Source organism: Podarcis vaucheri (genome assembly GCF_965113315.1).
Source record: "Podarcis vaucheri genome assembly, chromosome: 15".
NCBI lineage: Eukaryota > Metazoa > Chordata > Lepidosauria > Squamata > Lacertidae > Podarcis > Podarcis vaucheri.
Window position 1 is genome coordinate 16,719,922 of NC_138753.1, and position 17,584 is coordinate 16,737,505.

Genomic DNA, 17,584 nt, shown 5'->3' on the forward strand with positions numbered 1-17,584 from the left:
GGAACTCAAACTGCATCTTTATTTTCAGAAGCCAACAGTAGAACTGCAGAACAGCCCATCTGCAGACATACTCCGATAAGCAACACTTAAGAACAAAACAAGCAGAAATCAGTGTGCTTAAAGTTGCCTCTCAAGCAGAGAGCAAAGAATTCAGAAACATTGACTGTGCGGGTTCTCAAGGCAGATACCCAAGGTGAGATTTAAATCATGCTTTGGGAATTTCCTTAAAAGCCCCGGCAAAATGGATTTGTCCCGCACCCACACACTGGAAATCAACATTTTGCAAAGCTGCGTGGAAACAGATGCTTGGTTGCTTGAACAGAACCTGCCAAACAGCGTTGATTGACTTAGCTATGAAAGGGGCACCTGCTGGCTTCAGGAACTACTTTCTGGGAGACCCTTTCCCACAAGGCAGACCGGCTGCTCCTAGATCGCTGCCTTGATAACCACAGAGTCCCTTGAATGAAGACTCTCTTCAGCCATGAAGGGGACAGAATATGAGCGGGCAGAGAGAGAGAGAGAGGGAGGGGGGAGAGAGAGAGAGAGGGAAGAGGTTCAGCGAAGAGGCAAGGAGGTTGCCGTGGCTCCAAGTGCCGTTTCCTAATGTGGGCTATGCGCTGGGGATAGGCACAGTTGTGGGTCTTGAGCTGGGGGAATGCTTATTGCTGTCAATGTATTCCATAAGATCCTTGACCCACTGGGCATTTGGGTCAGCACAGCCTGTTCTTCCATTCTTGAATACAAATCTGTCAGAGAAAGAAACAGACATTCACCATGTGTCACTGAATGTGCCCTTTTGATTCTCCACTAGCCTGAGGACCCCACTTCTCTTGGGTCTGGAGAAAAAGGCAGGCAGCCCGCTTCCCATGTCAAAAGGCACCAGGATCAACCTTGCCATGGACCCTGTGTCCTCAGCAGGGTATAGAGATGGAAAAGAAATGGCTTCTGACCGCAGTCTTAATGTGATCCCATCAAATCCATGCTTCCCAAATGAATAGGCCCACTGGGGTGCTGGCTCTGTGGGGCCGAGCTGTCTTTGCCCTGTTCAATATCTGTTGGCAGGGGGCAGAGGAGGAGGCTGAGCACGGGACTGAGCGTGGCATGGCTTCAGTGGCTGGCTCCTTCTGAGCGCAAGAGAGGAGGAACTTAAATTTAAAGAGGAGGAACTGAGTTTAAGACTGGAAAATAGTCACAGCCTATCTCTGCTCCCGGGTGACAATTCCTTCATTTTTCTGTGATCTGCTCTCATGATTTTCTCAATCTGTCCCCCAAGTGCTTAAGCCTCACTTCACCTTCTACCCTTTGAAACATGTTACCCAGCTGGCCTCTTGGTTTTTGCCCTGATGCGGAAACTTACACTACAGAAGACAGACGACAGTTGCTGCTGGTGTAGAAATAATCCTTCACAATGTTCTTTGGGAATACCTTCTCGGAATAATCTTTACAGCAGGGAGACGAGGGATCCAGCCCAACTGTAAGAAGTGGTATAAGTAAGTACTGTTGTTAATTGACTCAATTTATTAGCAATGTTTTTTTAAAATTTTTCACATCAAACATCCAAACATACACATCCTTGTCTCTGTGTGGAAGCCTTTGCATTAGAAGCAAGCATGGAGGAACTCTGAATGTGGTCCCCAGGGCTTTTGATCTAGCACTCAAGAGTCCCCCCAGGGCAGACAAGATCCCTCCCCTTCACCAAGACCAGTCTGTGCCCCCTCCCTGCTGCTTAAGTGGCAGAACCTGTCTGGAACGTGCACCTTCATTGCTGGGCAGAGAGAACCTGTGGGTGCGTATGTGTATGTACATGCAAGTGTGTTTAGAAACCACTGAATTTTGGATGACTAGGATGTAGTCAAGTCCTGATTGTGCCTCCACACCTCTTGCCCAAAAATTAAACAAATACACAATGCTTAAAAATACAAGGAAACCCCCCACCATGTCCCCACCATGTCTCCCCACCAAGGAAAACCAGCTTTTCATTATCTGCAACACCTTTCCCCTCTAAATGAAAACCAATATTTCCAACTGATAGAGGGAGACAAGGAAGACTTACCAGGAGAATGTTTTTTTCCCCATTTTGTGTATAAAACAGAGAGAACAATTAAACAAACACACAACGCTTCAAAAATACAAGGGGGAAAACCCCCCACTGTGGAATATTTGCTTCCAGCTGCATGCAGTCCCCCCCAAACAAAAACCAGCTTTTCGTTATCTGCAACACCTTTCCCCTCTAAATTTAAACCCATGATTCCAATGGATAGATAAAAAAATGATTGTTTCATTTGAGCCAGGGCACATCAGAACATATTTTCAATGGATGGCTCAATCCTGCAAGTGTGAAGTAACAACCTCTGATCATGTGCAGAGTACCTCACACCAGGGAGCAATCACAATCAGCCTCTTGCATCTGAGATTAGGGAGAATATCTTCCAGGTTTGGGGGAAAGAGGCAAGATGGTGTGGATTTCAGATTTCTTTTGTAGGCGTGGATTTGCAAGTTGCCTGACAATCTGCTTGAGAGGGCTGTGCCACTGTAGTCCTCATGGGATAACCTCTGCTGCCTTTTGGATTAGGCACAAAAGCACATGACCCTGGCACGTGACCCTGGTACCACTTGGCTTGCTTGATTATTGTGGACACCCCGAAAGGAGGACTTACCAAGACCAGCACTGGGAATAGACTTATCATGGATCCCAAACTCCTCATCATATTCACCTGAATGGGAGAAAGTAATGGAGAGTATTGGCTTGTCTGCAGAGCCAAAAGGAAGCCCCCTCTGTCTCCATCCACCAGAAGACTGAAGGTTCTCCATGCTGTGTTTTAAATAAATGACTATGTCCTTTCCAAATACTATACTTATCTATGGTCCCCCACCCTAATTTTAAACTGGTTTCATCTGATCTTATCGGGCTTCATTTTATATTGTTAAGTTGCTGTTGAGGCGCAGGGTGCTACACTGTAAGACTTTTTTTTTGTATAAAGCAACTAAGAAATGTAAGAAAACAACAACAACAACAATGGTAAAGGACCCCTGGATGGTTAAGTCCAGTCAAAGGCGACTATGGGGTTGCGGCGCTCATTCCGCTTTCAGGCTGAGGGAGCCTGCATTTGTCCACAGACAGCTTTTTGAATCATGTGGTTGGCATGACTAAACCACTTTTGGCGTAACAGGACACCGTGACGAGTGCCAGAGCACACAGAAACGCTGTTTACCTTCCCGCTGCAGCAGTACCTATTTATCTATAGTGGTACCTTGGGTTACAAACACTTTGGTTACAAACTCTGCTAACCCGGAAGTAGTACTTCAGGTTGAGAACTTTGCCCCAGGATGAGAACGGAAATCATGTGCCGGCGGCATGCTGGCAGCAGGAGGCCCCATGAGTGAAAGCGTGCCTCAGGTTAAGAACAGTTTCGGGTTAAGAACGGACCTCCGGAATGAATTAAGTTTGTAACACAAGGTACCACTGTACTTGCACTGGAGTGCTTTCGAACCGCTAGGTTGGCAGGAGCTGAGGACCCAGCAACGGGAGCTCACCCTGTCGTGGGGATTCGAACCGCCGACCTTCTGATCGGCAAGCCCAAGAGGCTCAGAGGTTTAGACCACAGTGCCACCTGTAATAATAATAATAATAATAATAATAATAATAATAAGTCATTACATCGTTGTTGTGAAAATCAGACAAAAGTGGGTATAAATCTCCTAAATAAATAAACCCACATATGAGAAGGGCAGACTCACGTGGACTAGCAGAAGCCAGAGCCAGAAGGAGAAAGGGGAGGGCAACCAGAGACAGCTTCATGGCAGGTGGAGATGGAGAGACGGTCTGGGGTCTTTCCTTCCTTGGATGCCTTGACGCTCAGTACCCTGAAGCTCCCCTGGTCTCTTCTTATAGGTGATTCTAGCCACAAAACAATTGCGATTACAACATCTGGAGAGGATGTCACAGGACAGATAGCTTCAGAAAAGTTCCCCCACCCCTGAAAGCGATAGAGATAGCAAGAGGCTGATGTCCAAGATACAGAGTCAGGATGCAAACATGTCTGAGGCCCATCATCTGTGGCATCTTTTGATTGATAAGATGGAAAGAGGACTCATTGCCCTTTCAGACTCCTTCCTCGGCCGCTGAGGCTCCTCCTGGTCTCTTGTCTATAGGAGATATTTCTAGACAGTTTCCGCTCCACCCAAAAGCAAGGGAGATAGTGAGTGGTTGACGCCCAAGATACCAAGGCAGGATGTGGACGTATCATGAGGCCCATCATCCATGGCATCTTTTGATTGATAAGGGGGGCGTGCGTGATAAGAGGCCTTTATTGGGCCAAGCCCATTTCTAGGTAAACAGCTCAGATGCTTCCAAAGCATCAGGGGAGGGCTGAGGCCTGTGAGGGCAAACATAGGACAGTTGGAACAAGGTCCAGAGAAGGATCAGGCCTTGTTAGGGACATGGAAGTGTGGCAACCTGGCTACACACAAGGGAGAGTGACATGACCCCAGGGGCTGGGTTTTTTGGGGGGGAGCTTTCTAAGAGTACTCCATGTCCAATGTGGAGATACCCAACAGCCACTCCTTTCAGAGGGACTCCAGGCAGGCTCCTGTCTTCTAGAGCCACCAAAGGCCCACCTGGACCTCCATTTGTGTCACTTTGTTTTCCACGCCTGACTTTGCATTCTCCCTGCCAAAGTGGAACTGATCCTATGAGGTCCCCACCAGCTGAGGAAATACCTGAGTGAATGCCATGACCCCCATCACTTTTCTCTGAAGGATTAGAGTAGTACCCAGTTGCGAACTGGCTGTGATGGTAAGCACCTGTATACCTTCCAACATTTCTGCGATGAAAATAGGGGTGTACTAAACAAAAACAACAACAACAACAACAACAATAATATTTATACCCCGCCCATCTGACTGGGCTGCCCCAACCACTCTAGGCGGCTTCCAACATATATAGAACAAAATAAAACATTGAACATTAAAAACTTCCAAATACTGGGCTGTCTTCAGAAGTCTTCTAAAGGTTGTGTAGTTACTTATCTCCTGGGCTCTGGGGTCACATAACTCCATACCCTCCATCATTTCACCAATGAAAATAGGGATGTCCTAAGGAAAAGCAGGACATTCTGGTAATAAATCAGAAACTGGGATGGCTTCTGTACACCCAGGACTGCCCTGGGAAATAGGGACACTTGGAGGGTCTTCCCGGGTTTCCTGGAGGAGGACCTGTGAGCAAGGTGCGGCTAGGTCAAGATGGTGGGAGAAGCAGCAGCACTCCTTGAGCAGTTCAAGTTGATGTTCCAGCAGCAAATCCAGCAACAGAGGGACTGGCAGAACTGGCAGCTGGAGATTAGTGGAGTGGCAATGAAGCCAGCTGCCTGACAAACTGGAGCAACTACAAAACCAGAAGGTTGATAAAATGAAGCAGCTTTAAGCAGAGTGGACAAGAAGCCTCCTTGGGGAGAATAGTGAACTGGCCCTGTGGTGGTGGTGATCCATCATCCATATATATTGTTTTAAGGGTGATATAAGGGGGAAATACCAGGAATATTCAGTCTGCACCAAGGCATCCTGAAATGCTTCATAAAAAGACTGTAACCAGCTCAATCAACAGCTTCTTCATTTTGTCACAAATGGGGTGTACTTTGCTACACTCACAAACATGTGTCAGGAAGAATAATATCTACTATCTAATAATATATCCTATCCAAGTTTCTATACACATCCCTACATTTTGCATCAATTGAAGACTAAATAGCAGGTTTCTCCAGGGAAAAGCAGCAGGACAAGAAGATGTGTGGAGAAGACCAGAGAGGTCCAAATGCCACCTCCTCGCTTCCCAGTCAGTGTTTTGTTTTGTTGGGCCTTTCCTCCACCTTTTCCCATCCAGCTGCTGGATAGGAGAGCAATGTGAGCTGGGCTGGAAGCAGGCTGGAAGCTGGAGGCTGCAGAGACAGGTAGCTCTGTGCTGTATCTGAAGCTGTGACTGATGGAGAAGCAAGATCTGTTGGGGTGCTGATGCTGTGAACCTCCCACATCTTATACTCAGCTTGTATCTATGTATAAATAAACCATATGCCCCAAAGATGCCACAGTCTCTGCTGACCCTCATTCCAAAGAATCTAAACCTGGGAAAGTTCCTGGGACCAGTGCAGTCTCTCTCTCCTTGGAGAATGAGGTGGCTTGGAACAGTTTCAACCTCCCTGAACAATTCCGCATTAACAGCAAATTTGGCCACCTCACTGCTCTCCTGTAAATCCAGATTGTTTATGAATAAGTTAAAAAGCACAATACCAATCTCCATGGGTTGAGATTCATGCACAGAACCAAGCATGGTTTGACACCAACTAAAGATGTCTTTTGGAATCACGCAGGGGGTGGTTTGGCGCAGGGTCACCAAAGACACATGTCTGTCTTGTGTCTGCAGCCTCCAGAATGCAGAGGGGACATAATGAAACCCCAGGAAATTGCAGGAGGCAAAGCAGTTTGCAATCTTCTGATAAGGAGGGCCTGATGCCCAAGATACCAAGGCAGGATATGGGCACATCTAAACATGCAGGCAATCTGTGGCATCTTCTTTGTCGATAAGAGACCATTTGTGCAGCTCCATGCTTTGAAGAAAAGCACCCACTGTGGGAACAGCCTGCTAGGCTAGATGGACCATTGGCCTGATCCAGGAGGCTTTTCTTATGTCCTTCTTAGGATCAGGCTTATCTAGAGTCACCAGGGTACCAGGGAGATTTCTCTTTTGCCCAACTCTGTCAAGGGGTCATGTTTGGACATGGCAGGGGGTGCCAGTAAGTGTGCCATTAGTATCTCAGAAATCTTCTGGAGGATCACAGCAGTACCCAATAACAGACTGAGCCCAAGGGAAAAACCTCTCCCTGAACATGGAAATAACCCCTCAGGAACCCATACAGTTCTGAAAAGGTTGTAGGAGCTTGTGCTAGACGACCCTCTGGTGAAAGAGCTTCTTGCTGTGAGGGCAATGGAGGCAGAGGGAGGAGCATCGGGAGATGCTGTCCAAGTGGCAGAGGAAGGATCCACCAGTTTTTTGTTTCAACGACCTTGAACAATTTGGCAACAGCAGGAAACCTGGTCTGCTCACTGCTCACCCCTAAGGTTAAAAAGGACAGGTCCCAATACTGCTCCTTGGAGGACTTCACTTTCCGCCTCTTTGCATTCAGAAAGCTGTCCATTTATTCCTTCTCTCTGCTTCCTGTTATGTAACCAGTTGCTGATCAAAAAGATGACCCCTCCTCTTGGTGATAATAAAAGGATTCCCATCTGTGGATCCCTCCCCGCCTTACGGACCGACAATGTTACCTTTGCTATTTATCTGCAATCTATCTAATCCTTCTTTTTCTTTTTGCACAGATGCACAACTAAGCATCATCAGCGTTCAAGGAAACATTTGCAGCCAGGCAAAAAACCCAGTGAGAACTTGAAACTGGGCTAGTGGAAGGTGGTGGCAGTCTGTGGGGAGTTCTGAGGGCCAAAGAGGGAGGTATTGAGGGCCGTATATATTTGGTTCCCCATCCCAGCTGGCAATTTACCCAAAGGGCGAGAGAGGAGGACTCTCTTTTACATCACAGATTGCATACAGGGTGGGTAGGAATAAACATTCAGCTTACAACAGAACTTGTAGAAAAAAACATTTATTTTGCAAATTCTTATTCTGTGGTAATATTAAAACGGTCATGTGTATAAAAATAGCAAAGAGGTTGATTGCTTTGTGTTCCCTCCAAAGATACATAAATAAAATAATTAGCAGGGTTGGACCCTTAGGGTTTGAGGAAAATAAAATACCTTAAATAAATTTAAATTATCATAGAAAGTCCCTGAGGTTTTGACTTCAAGGTGACGACAAAAGCCGAGTGGTGTTCTTGAGATGCCCTTGGCAGGAAATGATGCCAGGCCTGGGATGCCCATCAACGCAGGCAAGGATGACGGCTTCTGTTGCTCCAGGACTGATGCTCAGTTCAGCTCGAAGTGGTCCATGTATTCTTGGACCCATTTCTCTGCGGGGTTGGCACAGATCTCCCGGCCCTTCTTTGTGGTGAACCTGGAGGGAATCAAAGGAGAGACACAATCAGCCTCCTATCTGGCTTTCTCTGCCTTCCTGTCAAGACCTCTCTTGCCCTGGAGATAGGATCATAAAATCATAGTCTGTCAGGGATTCTTTAGTTGTGATTCCTCCATTACAGGGTGGACCCCCGGCGGCCCGTTCCAACTCTACAATTCTATGATTTTTTGGGGTGGGCTTGGATGGCTCAGCTAGACTCCTGACGGATGGCAGAAAGCGAGCGGGGTTGGTATATTTATTAATAAATAAAATTTATTATTATTATAACAACAATAATTATTATTTTTGGGACAGCTGGACACCCCAACCCTTTCCCATGCCTGGAGGCTGCAAACAGAGCAGAATTATTTTTATACTTACACAACACCTGGCTGAGAGCACCTGCTGTTTGTTTCGTAATAGTCAGCTATGTAGTTCCGGGGGATCTTCTTTGCCGTGTAGGTGAAGCAGCAGGAAGTTGGAGGGTCGGACCCCACTGGAAGAGAAAGGAAAAGGCGTTGAGTGCAACCAGCAAAACTCTGCTGCAAAGTCGTTGGCCAGGAATTCCGTTTCCTGCCCTCTAGCCTCTTGAGTCCAGCATGTATATAGGAAGGTGCAAGCATCGGGTGGAACTAGGGAACGTGCACCTTAGGAGACAGTGATGGCTACTAAGTAGGGTGGCTTTAAAAGAGGACTGGACCAATTTATGGAAGAGGAGAGGGCTTTTGTGCTCGGGTCCTGCCTGCTGGTTTCTCAGAAGATGCATCTGATTGGCTGCTGTAAAAAAAGGATGCTGGACTAGATGGTCTACTGTCTTATGTTCTGTGTCCATTTAGCTCAAGACTGCTTACACTAGCTGGCAGCAGCTTTCCAGGGTTTCAGATAGAGTGTCTTCTCCCCAGCTCCCTACCCGGAAATGCCCTTGGGGATAGAACCTGGGACCTTCTGCAGGCAAAGCAGAAGCACCTTAAAGGTAAAGGTAAAGGGACCCCTGACCATTAGGTCCAGTCGTGACCGACTCTGGGGTTGCGGCGCTCATCTCGCTTTACTGGCTGAGGGAGCTGGCATACAGATTCCAGGTCATGTGGCCAGCGTGACTAAGCCACTTCTGGCGAACCACAGCAGCACACGGAAATGCCGTTTACCTTCCCGCCGGAGCGGTACCTATTTATCTACTTGCACTTTGACGTGCTTTCGAACTGCTAGGTTGGCAGGAGCAGGGACCGAGCAATGGGAGCTCACCCCGTCGCAGGGATTCGAACCGCTGACCTTCTGATCGGCAAGTCCTAGGCTCTGTGGTTTAACCCACAGCGCCACCCGCGTCCCTATAGAAGCACCTTAAGGGGAGGTTATCCAGTGGTGATGAGGAAGAGGAGCTCTGCACATGCCCCCAAAGCCCACAGGCTATTCTAACCTATCCCTCCCCCTGTCGTGGGGTCGCGGGGTTAAGCCCCCGTCTACCCTGCTGTGCACATGGTGGCTGAGCTCCAACAGCCCATGTGGAATCGGATAAAACTCCTTGTAAAAACAAGAGGGCCGAGTTCAAAGGGCGCAGAGAGGACATCTCCACTGCCACACCGCCCTCCCTGCGGGGATGGAATTCCAAGCGACTGAAGCCTGCCTTTGGAAGGAGCTCATGTGGCGCAGGATTGGGAAGCGGAGAGGGCGAGAATCCTGGATTGAGGCTGCAATCCTGTGCATGCTGCCCCCTGCCCGAAACCCCGGAAAGCTGCTGCCAGTCAGTGTAGACAACACTGAGCTTGATGGACCAGTGGTCTGATAGGGCAGCTTCCTATTTGGAAAGGGCTGTAGCTGAAGTGCAGAGCGGCTGCTTGGCTCCCAGTTCAACCCCCTTGGTGCCTCCAGTTAGGACTCTCTCTCCCAGAAACCCTAGAGCAGGCACCCCCAAACTCGGCCCTCTAGTTGTTTTGGGACTACAACTCCCATCATCCCTAGCTATCAGGGCCAGTGGTCAGCGATGATGGGAATTGTAGTTCCTAAAAAGCCGGAGGGCTGAGTTTGGGGACGTCTGCCCTAGAGAGCCACAGCCAGCCAGAGCAGAGACAGCTTCCCAAGCAGCGGCAACGATGATGAGCGTGCATTTCTCCCGGCCCCCCAAAACCCCACCCCGGGGGAAGGACCCCCCACTTTGCCCTCAAATGCCCCTCCGCTCCCCATGCTGAGCCTTGAGACTGACCTGGAGCAGCGATGGCCGAGAGGCAGAGGGCCAGTACCAGGAGGGCGGCCACAGTCCAGGCACGTGGAGATGGAGAAGCATTCATTTTGCTGAGAGGCTGGAGTGGCTGATCTTGGTTGAGGTTCTCCTGGAAGGTCTTGCCGTCTCTGGTGCTCCCTCCATGAAGCCTGCCTCCTTTTATGGAGCAGGGGGACGGGCGGGGGGGAGCATCGCCGGCGGAATTTCCCGTCGGCGGTGATGTCACCCCGAAGGGGTGCGGGAACCTCCATCGCGGAGGCCAAAAAAGCAGAGGAAGTTTCCGAAGAAGATGTATTACATCTGCGCCGCCCCGCTCAAGTGACTTAAAAATTGCTTCACCCACATAGGATCACGAGAGGAAGGAAGAAGAGCTGGTGAAACCGGAGTGGGGGGTGGGTAGGGCGGCGGGTAGAAAGAAGGGAAGATGGACACCCCACTCCACTCTCCCTTTGCTGGAAAATGTGCCGCGTCAGCTCTTTCAGGCGCCAGATGCAAAGGGAAAAGAAAAAACTTGTGCAATCCGGGGGGAGAAGCGGCCCCACCCTAAGCAAGCGCCCCCCAAACAGAGCTTTTGCATTCGTTTTGCATCCAGAGAAAGGAGAAACCAGTTGCAAATTCCCGGAGGGGATTTTTCTGGATGCAGCTGGGAGGAAGAGAACCGTTTTTTCGTGAGCTCACACGGATCTTTATATATGCCTTGCCTGTTTGGCACCATACGGCCCCTAACATGAGACGCAGAGAGCCGAGAAATAGCCATTGCAGAGAGAGAAAAACAGTGCTTCAAATAATAAGGTCATAATAATAATAATAATAATAATAATAATAATAATAATAATAATAATAATGTCATAGAAACAGAGAATTGTAGAGTTGGAGGGGACTCCCAAGGGTCATCTAGTCCAACTCCCCACAATGCACGAATGGAAGCATAACAGAGCAGTCAGTACTAAATCCTGGAAGATGATCAAATCCAGGTAAAATCATAACTTGTAGGAACCTGCCAGCCATGAGTTTATCTTTTGACATAAGTCATGAACGACCACCATGCAGCTGTGCGGTGTGTAGGTTTGGCTTTACTCTGGAAATACCGTTCTTTTAATTTTATCCATTATTACTTTTCCTCTAAAGAGACCACACACAGTGGCATGCATGGTTCCCTCCTCACTATCTCCCTGTTTTATCCTCACAACGACCCTGTGAAGTAGGCTGGACGGAGGGGCTGTGCCATTTTAGAAGTGTGTGAAGCTGGGCGTACGCAACATACATTTAAAGCACACACTCAAATCCTGGGAACTGTAGATTGCTCTTGGCAGAGCTCCAATTTGCAACGCCCATAACAAACTACGGTTCCCAAGATTCATGGAGAGTGGTGTGTTCTACATGTCTGCTGCATAGCAGGAGTGCCAACATGAAAAAAATATTGGGGAGGCAGTTAAGTCCCACCCAGCATAATCAATCTCAAGACAGAGTGTGCACACACCATTTGAATGGCAATGTTCATCAACTTTGGGGGCCCCCAGCCCCCTCAAATATTTGGGTGGGATGGCCGAAGGGACCTTGGCCCCTAGGAGTTGGCTCCTATGATACATAGCATGCAGGAAGTGGATAGGGAGAAATGATGGCTGTCCAATGAAGTTGAATGTTGGAAGGTTTGGGACAGATGCTCCTTCATACAGTTAAACTGTGGAACTCACCCCCACAGGAGGCAGGGAGGGCCATCAACTTGGATGGCTTCAAAAGAGGATTAGACAAATCCATGGGGGATAGTACAACTACTAGCCACTGACAGAGGCAGTAAATGCCTCTGAACAGCAGTAGCCAGGATTGTAAGTGGGGAGAGTTGCTATGGCTCTCAGGTTCTGATGGAAGTTTATAAAATGATGCCTGGTGTGGAGCAAGTGGACAGAGAAAAGCTTTTGTCCCTCTCTCGTAACACCAGAACACGTGGACATCCAAGGAAGCTGCATGTTGGAAGTTTCAGGACAGAGAAAAGGAAGGACTTTTGTCTAGTTAAACTATGGAACTCCCTCCCACTGGAGGCGGCGATGACCACCAACTTGGATGGCTTTAAAAGAGGATTTAGTAGACAAATTCATGGAGGAGAGGGACACTGATGGCGATTAGCCATTATGGCTACGCTCTGCATCCAGAATTGGAGGCAGTGATGCTTCTGAATACCAGTTGCTGGAAACCACAGGATCCTGCTTGTGGGTCTCCCATGATAGGGATCTGCTTGGTCACTGTCAGAACAGGATGCTGGACTAGCCTGCTTTGGCCAGATCCAACTCTATTCAGGTTTCTTATGAATGGCCCAAGGTCAACCAGTGTAAGTTCCCCTCTACACTTGACTCTGCTAGCGTTTTGCAAGGGCCTACCAGGAACTGTAGGTTTGCTCAGTTAAAGTGGGTTAAAAGGCTCTGTTGCCTTGGCACCCGAAAAGCACACAAAAGATGAGAGGAGCCAGACTTTCTGTGGTTGAGAAAGTGGTGGGGAAATGCAATGAGAAGCATATGATGAAGGCATGACTAAGGGCAAGATGCATAAACACCCCACCTGCAAATCACGATGAAGGATTGTGGTCATGTAACCTCCCCACAAAACAAATCAGAACAAATGCTCAGTATGAACAGAAGAACATAAGCAGAGCCTGCTGGGTCTGGCCAATATTGGCCCATCCAGCCCAGCTTCCTGTCCTCGCAGTGGCCACCCAGATGCTTCTTCTGGAAAGCAGAGCCCAAGCACAAGAGCAGCCTCCTCTTCTGTGGTTCCAGCAACTGGTATTCAGAAGCATTGCTGTCTCTAACCATGGAGGCAAAGCAGAGCCATTATGGCTAGTAGCCATCAGCAGCCCTCTCCTCCATGAATTTGTCTAATTCATCTAGGTTGAAGGCCATCACAGCCTTCTGTGGGAGGGAGTTTCATAGTTCAACTATGCACTGTGTGAATAAGATTTTATTTTACCTGTCCTGAGAGGCCATAGGATGTGTTCACATTAGGCACCAGAGCACAGTGAGGTGTTGTTTCTTAATGCATTTCATTCCTCACCCCCAGCTGTTCACATCAGGACAGCTCAATTAGTCTCAGATTCATTCCAGGGGGTGTTGGCTGGGCTGGGCTGTCTTTACCCCATGCAGAAATGTTCACCCCTTGGTTAGATACAGATCAGGAATGGCTTAACCCTACACTTCGGAACTCCCTGCCACTTGACATCCGGCAGGCACCTTCAGTGTACTCTTTTTGGCGCCTGCTAAAAACATTTTTGTTTTTGACAAGCCTGTCCGGAAGTTTAGAAAGTTGATGTGGGTTTTAATCTGTTTTTAGTTTGTTGTTATTTTAGCTCTTTGAAAGTCTTAAATTATTGTTGTTCATTCTCCTTATTGCTTCATCTTTTTCGCGAAACATGTCTCGCTTCTTTTCCCACAGTCAAATGGTGCATGAATCTGATGAAATAAACAAATAAGGACCCCCAGTTGGTGTGAAGCTGGTGTGAAAAACAAGGCTTCAAACCAGTCATATAAGAAATGTAAGGACATAAGAATGTAAGAAGAGCCTGCTGGATCAGGCCAATTGCCCATCTAGGGCATTATCCTGTTCTCACTGTGGCTGACCAGATGCCCCTTGTGAATACCAGCAAGCAGGACCAGCCTTAAAGGTCCACCTTTAAAGTCATCTGGCTTTGTAGCCATCACTACCTGCTGTGAGAGGGAGCGGCAGAGTTTTAGCTCTGCTCTGAGTAAAGTGTTTTCATACCGTAAACTGATGTGTGATCCTTGGATGAAATTTAATAAATAAACGAATAAGTTCATCCATTTTGCTGCATCAATTAAACTAAATTGCTTTATTTGGATATTGAACAAATGTGCAATAGATTTGTTACTAGGTTTAATTTTATTATCTTAGCTCAGTCGGTAGAGAATGAGACACTTAATCTCAGGGTTTTGGATTTGAGACCCATGTTGGGCAAAAGATTCCTGTACTGCAGGGGGTTGGGCGATCAGGGTTTCCCAAACTTGGGTCTCCAGCTGTTTTTGGACTACAACTCCCATCATTCCTACCTATGCAGCCCAGCAGTCAGCGATGATGGGGACTGTAGTCCCAAAACAGCTGGAAACCCAAGTTTGGGAAACCCTGGATTAGATTACCCTTGGGGTCCCTCCCAGCACTACAATTCATCATCTCCCTTAGTGGGTTGTGCAAACCGCTCTTCTGAATGATGCTTTCTATAAGGGAGGGTGGGCAGCACTGAGGATGAGTTTATGGAATTAAGGAGGGGTGGCCCCCCAAATTTTGAGTATCACTGGGTTAGAGAAAGAGTGTTGCTGCTGTTGTTTAAACCTGAGGAAGACGACAGAATTTATTCTTTCCTTTTTCTCCCTCTTATTCTTTTTTTAGAAAGTAAAAGGGGAAAATACAACATATCTCGTGATTCCTGCTGGCAGGAAGCAAGCTTTGCACAGCTGCCCTGGAAATTCCTAGCTTTTAATGAAATGCAAGGGAATGGGAAATCGTCTGATTTCACCTACCCTGTATGTTTTATCGCACTGGGCCTTATTTTTTTTTTTGCCAATGAAGCATTTGAACTGAATTCTCGTCAGTCCCAAGATGGTGTCCCATCCTTCTAAAAATAAGATTATGAGAAAAGGGAAGAAAGAACCGGAATTGAGCAGTGGAAGAAACTCAACTCAGATATGATGGAAGTTCTATTTTCCCATTCAAAGCTTTAGAAAAAACCATCGGAATAGACTCAAATAATGGATTCTGATGCAAAAATGCAATGAAAGTGCCTCCTTAGCGGTTTCCTGCCTTTCTTATTGTCAGGGACCGTGCTGAGGAGGCCCACACTGAGGAGGAATGGACAGAGCCTCCCTGTCCCCTTGCTCCTGATCAGGATCTTGAATCTTCCCAGGAGCAGGAGGATAGTATGGATTTGGAACAGTGGTTTGCAGAGGGCCATAGTTCAGAAGTAGTAAAATCAAGAAAAAAATCACAGTAATAGTTTGAAACATACAAAAAGCTAAAACACATTTTTTTTAATTTCATAAAATTTATCAAAGTTTCACAAGATTGTGCATCTTTTTTTGCCACCCTGGGCTCCTTGGTGGAGTGGGGTGGGGGGAATGGTGGGATATCAACTCAATAAAGAAACATTTTTTTTAAAAAAATCCCAATATGTATACTTCAATTTGAAAACAGCCCGTAGATATATTTCCCATTCTCATTAACTGGTGACTCAAATGATGATCTGAAGGCAAGAAATGACATGTTTTATAAAATTATCATACATGTTGTTGTTGTTGTTTAGTCGTTTAGTCGTGTCCGGCTTGGGATTCATCCAGCCCAGCCTTTCGCATGATGAATTCTGCATATAAGTTAAATAAGCAGGGAGACAATATACAGCCTTGCCGTACTCCTTTCCCAATTTGGAACCAATCAGTTGTTCCATATCCAGTTCTAACTGTAGCTTCTTGTCCCACATAGAGATTTCTCAGGAGACAGATGAGGTGATCAGGCACTCCCATTTCTTTAAGAACTTGCCATAGTTTGCTGTGGTCAACACAGTCAAAGGCTTTTGCATAGTCAATGAAGCAGAAGTAGATGTCTTTCTGGAACTTTCTAGCTTTCTCCATTATCCAGCGCATGTTTGCAATTTGGTCTCTGGTTCCTCTGCCTCTTCTAAATCCAGCTTGCACTTCTGGGAGTTCTTGGTCCACATACTGCTTGAGCCTTCCTTGTAGAATTTTAAGCATAACCTTGCCAGCGTGTGAAATGAGTGCAATACATATGTATTGTTAATTGGGGAAAAACTCAATGACTTTCGCTTGTAAGGATGACGGCGCAAAAGCAGCTCCAGGCAGCATCTTGGAATCTTCTAACCCTGGAAGAGAGGAAGGCAACTCCCTGTCTTGCCAAATCCTTTGTTTTTTCCAGCGTGTTTTGAGACACATTCTCTTTTGCTTTTCGGGAACACAATTAACACCACCCCATGTGGGCCGGGGCAGCGCTTGTCTTCTTAGAATAAAGTTATAAACTCAAATGAAATGGCAGCCAGTCCCTGCCCCCCCCCCCCCGCGCTGGTTTAGCCCTCTTAGGCCTGGGGCAAATGTACCCAGCCCCCCCTCCAAATCTGCACAGACTTGCTTTCATGGAAAGTATATCCATGGAACAAATCCATCTCGTGAAATGGGGCAGAGGTGCACACAGTCTATGGAAAATCTGGCTTGAGTCTGTATGCAGCTTCACACCAGCTTCTGTCCTGCTGCAAATCTTTTTTTTAAAAAAAGATCCTCATTAACTACCACCCCACCTGCATCACAGGTCGCTCACCTGAGCTTAAGGGGGAATAGAGAGAGCTAGTGTGGCATAGTGGTTAGATTCATAGCCATAGCTGTCAACCTTTCCCTTTTTTGTGGGAAATTCCCTTATTCCAGCACCGTTTCCAGCTGCTTTCTGCTGCTATTCCGGATTGTTAGATATCCCGTAGACTGTCCCCGGGACAGGTGAGGCTGCTGATCCCTTATTTCTGAGGCTGCTGAGCCCTTATTTTCAATTCTGAAAGTGTCATAGCTGTTAACGTTTCCCTTTTTTAAAGGGAAATTCCCTTATTCTGAATAGGATTCCTGGCAAGAAAAGGGAAAAGTTGACAGCTATGGTTAGAGTGTCGGACTAGGGCTTGGGTGAGACCACGGTTCAAATCCCCTCTCAGCCATAAAGTTCATTAGGTGATTGGGGACCAGTCACCGCCTCTCAACCTAACCCACCTCAGAGGGTTGTTGTGAGGATAAAATGAGGAGGGAAAGAACCATGTCCGCCACTGCTTGAGCTCCTTGGAGGAAAAGGCAATGCAATGCAGGTAACTCACAACTTACGTGCATTTAACTTGTGCACATTAAGCTTCACGCGCTTGGCAAAAAATACTAAAAAGGGGGCAGAAAGCAGGCAGGCATCTGGGGAACAAATACTATGGCTATCCCACCTGCCATTGAACCCAACGTGTTTTGACTATATGTGCCTAAGCTGGGATAGTTCAGTCAGTAGAGCATGAGACTATTACTCTCAGGGTGCTGGGTTCAAGTTCCACGTTGGACAAAAGATTCCTGCATTGCTGGGGGTTGAACTAGATGACCCTGATGGTTCCTCCAGCTCTACAATTCAGTGAATTTTGCTTTACAAACTGTCTCCCAGAACGTAACCCCTGCATAAGTTGAGAGTCGCCTGCACATAAGTGAGGGGCAAGATGGAGGCTGACTACATTTTCATACTTGTTGCTTGGTTGAAGAACTACATGCCAAAATAAGAGGAAAGGGGGTGAATTTTGG

General features: G+C 47.2%; 2 protein-coding genes across 2 annotated transcripts; both read right to left on the reverse strand.

The window, feature by feature from the left end:
• LOC309520146 (C-C motif chemokine 4 homolog) lies at positions 1-3,896 on the reverse strand. Its single transcript, XM_082201617.1, has 4 exons — positions 3,739-3,896; positions 2,658-2,714; positions 1,358-1,472; positions 1-746 (listed from the first exon to the last, which is right to left on the reverse strand). Exons 1-4 carry the CDS (start codon positions 3,797-3,799, stop codon positions 611-613), a joined length of 369 nt encoding a protein of 122 aa, XP_082057743.1. The 5' UTR covers positions 3,800-3,896; the 3' UTR covers positions 1-610.
• A 3,734-nt stretch (positions 3,897-7,630) lies between these two features.
• Positions 7,631-10,425, reverse strand: LOC309520150 (C-C motif chemokine 4-like). The gene is made up of 3 exons (XM_082201621.1): positions 10,251-10,425; positions 8,435-8,549; positions 7,631-8,053 (listed from the first exon to the last, which is right to left on the reverse strand). The coding sequence occupies exons 1-3, from the start codon at positions 10,333-10,335 to the stop codon at positions 7,966-7,968; spliced, it is 288 nt and encodes a 95-aa protein (XP_082057747.1). The 5' UTR covers positions 10,336-10,425; the 3' UTR covers positions 7,631-7,965.
• Between the last annotated feature and the right edge of the window lie 7,159 nt (positions 10,426-17,584).